This window comes from Lolium rigidum, chromosome 1 (assembly GCF_022539505.1).
Source record: "Lolium rigidum isolate FL_2022 chromosome 1, APGP_CSIRO_Lrig_0.1, whole genome shotgun sequence".
NCBI lineage: Eukaryota > Viridiplantae > Streptophyta > Magnoliopsida > Poales > Poaceae > Lolium > Lolium rigidum.
This window is the reverse complement of record NC_061508.1, coordinates 198,349,912-198,353,386: the sequence shown is the minus strand read 5'-3', so window position 1 is coordinate 198,353,386 and position 3,475 is coordinate 198,349,912. Positions and strand designations below refer to the sequence as shown.

Below are 3,475 nucleotides of genomic sequence, written 5' to 3'. Positions count from 1 at the left end.
TATTAGAACACAAAATAAAACAAAAACAAAAACACTAACACAATTTTTTTTTACATGGGTTGCCTCCCATGAAGGGCTTCTAGTTAAGGTAAATCAGCTTGACCCAGATGTGATCATTTTGGTTTTGAAAGTGGAACACCCGCTCCAAAATAATTACTTTTTAAAGTTATGATCCCATCATCATTAGTTTTATCCTTCTCCTTTCTAGGGAATTGAACTACAAATGGTTTTGTAGATAGCACTATAGGATCTTCAGACATAACAACAATGACATGCGGGACATCCTTTAATGCCCACAACAATGTTTTCTTTGATGCGCACAACTTGTTTATAAGTGGAATCGGCTAGGTGTACTTTAAGTTCGGTAACTTCAAATGGGCTAAGGTTCAGTTTATCAAATAAAATTTTAGGAATTGTTGAAACACTTGCACCAAGATCGCAAAGTGCAGCTATCTCATTTACTCCTATATGAATCTTAATAGTGAGCTCAAATATATCACCAAGTTTCGCGGGAAGTTTCCCAACTAGCTTTTTATAATCGACTCTAGCTCACACCTTCTTGACCGCTTCATTTATAAATTGTTGGTATATAGTTTCATTACCTTCTTTAATACCAAGATTCTGCACCATGTTCATCTTTATGAGATCTTCCACAGAGTACTCCGAAGTTGGAGCATTGATGTAGTCCAACTCTTCAGGGGATTCATCTTCATTTTTTACCTTGATCATCTTGAGGTCTTCAATCGGATTTTGCTCGGGCTTCCCAACAATTTTTTCGAGTATGAGAGTTTGTCTCTCAGCTATCTTGCCCAATTATGCCTCCACGGCATGTGTTCTTTCCTGTAAAGCATGCACATCATTTCTAATAGCAATGACTTGATTAGAGAGTTTACCAATAATAGTATATGGTTCTCTGTTATTTTGATAAGAATATTGTTTTGCTTAGTTTGAGCTTGCATAATTTTTTTGAAGGAATTTTCAAGTTGGATATTACCATTTTTTCTCCATTATTATTATTAAAATTGTTGTTTGGAGCACCTGTAGGATTAGCATATTGCCTTGAAAATTCGATCCATAGTTTTTACTCCTCCATGTAGGGTTATAAGGATTACGAGCAATAATTTCTACCTCTTGAACGTTAGTATTGGTGATGGCATTTACTTGGGTATATTCCTTACCCTTGATAATGTGTAACAACTCATCTCCCTTTGCAGTAAGTTCTTCATTATTCTATTCGGTGATTGAGTTTACCTTTCTAGAGGAGGATCTTTATATATGTCATTGGGCATGGTTGTTTTTCATATCATTAAGAAGATACCTAGCTACACTTACCGGTCTTTCCATAAATGCGCCTGCAGCTGTAATATCAAGCATAGACTTAGACATAGATTAAGATAATTATAAAATAAATGGAGTAACCATTATTCCATTCCATGGCCGAGATAGCTCATTATGGACACCTTCATTCTTTCCCATGCAAGCACTAGTGGCTATCAATCTTTTTGTCTAAAGCCTATAATATTATATTAAAATTGCATAGTCGTAGCTAGAGAGAAAAACTTAGTCCTGAAAATATTAGTGCATTCGTCCAATGAAGTAATAGTGCCTTTAGGAAAGCTATCGACCGATCTTTTGCCTTTACTCTAAGTGACAAAGGGAATAAACGTAGCTTGACCGCATTGGGATCAACATATTTTGTGCGCATTGATGAGTGATTTTTTGAAGCACATTTAAATTATGTTTTTGCATGAGTAGTGATAGGATTTTGGTATTTTAGACGTGCGCACCATTTATGCATGTTTCCGCAGGATCCCAAATAATGAAGGTATTTATGAACATCATTTGGAGCTGACATATTGAACATAAATATGATATTTTGAAATGATAAAATTCACTCAAATAATTTTCCACGCACTTGGGTGAAAGGGTACCACGAAGAGCAACTCAAGAAGGTTTAACGACCGATAGTACGGGCAGGGCCCGCCTATACCATGTTGCACCGACTTTGTCTTGTCGAATACTTTCACCACGCGATGACGGATCTAATATCGGACATTCAGAACCACTGTAACTCGCAGAAACCTCACCTCCGGAAGGGATCTAGAGGGGGAACTTGCAGAAGTCACCATCCTTGCTGCTACACGGATCATTGGTGGCCAAGGCACTGATGACTGATACGTCCAAAACGTATCTACTTTCCCGAACACTTTTGCTATTGTTTTGCCTCTAATTTGTGTATTTTGGATACAACTAACACGGACTAATGTTGTTTTCAGCAGAATTGCCCCGGTGTCTTATTTTTGTGTAGAAAATCAACTTTCAGGAAAATCCCCGGAAATAATTGCAATGGGCCTATTTTCACAGAAGACTTACGTAGCCAGAAGACGAGACGGAGGGGGGCCACGAGGCGCCCACACCACATGGCGGCGCGGTGGGCCCCTAGGCCGCGCCGCCCTATGGTGGCGTTGCCTCGGCCAGTCCCCGACGCTCCCCTCTGGACTACTTAAAGCCTTTGACCTAAAAACGCACGGGGGTTCGACCAATTTGCCAGAAGACATCCAGAACTCCGCCGCCATTGCGAAACTCATTCTCGGGATCAGAAACTCCGTTCTGGCACCCTGTCGGGACGGGGAATTGGAGGATATCATCGCCATCATCACCACCGACGCCTCTCCATCGACCATCCATGTTTCCCCCATCCATGTGTGAGTAAATCCCCCGCTGTAGGCTGAAGGGGATGGTAGGGATTGGATGAGATTGTTCATGTAATAGCCATAAGATTGTTAGGGCATGGTGCCTAGTATCCGTAGTTGGTACTTTTATGATATTGTTGCAACTTGTTATGCTTAATGCTTGTCACTAGGGCCCGAGTGTCATGATTTCAGATCTGAACATGTTATTGATTCATGATGATATTCATTGTTTTATGATCTTACCTGCAAGTTGTATACACATATTGCTGTCTCGGAACCCGAGGACCCAAAGTGACGAAATTGGGACAACCGGAGGGGAAGGTTGTGATATGAGGATCACATGTGTTCACGGAGTGTTAATGCTTTGCTCCGGTGCTATATTAAAAGGAGTACCTTAATTACCAGTAGTTTCCCTAGAGGCCCGGCTGCCACCGGCTGGTAGGACAATAGATGTTGTGCAAGTTTCTCATTGCGAGCACGTACGACTATATACGGAACACATGTCTATGGTTATTTAGTACTTGGATACTGTTTTATTATTATCTGCAAATGCCTTACCTTGATTATTACATGAGTTCTCTTATCCATGCAGCGCCCGTTCATCCATCCCTATGCCTACAGTATTTTAATCCTGCTGTTTACTATAATCACTACTATTGTCTCTGTTACACTGCTGCTTATATTTCACTACTGCTACTCTTATAAAACTGTTGTTACTGATAAACTCTTGCGAGCAAGTCTGTTTCCAGGTGCAGCTATCGTAGCCTATTCGACGGTACCTC

At 40.5% G+C, this 3,475-nt stretch overlaps 1 protein-coding gene across 1 annotated transcript in view; it reads right to left on the bottom strand.

The window, feature by feature from the left end:
* Positions 1–549: 549 nt before the first annotated feature.
* Positions 550–3,475, bottom strand: part of LOC124654196 — a 21,923-nt gene continuing 18,997 nt past the window's right edge. The window contains exon 22 of the mRNA XM_047193217.1: positions 550–759. Coding sequence (XP_047049173.1) covers positions 550–759 — 210 coding nt within the window. The remainder of the gene's footprint in view (positions 760–3,475) is intronic.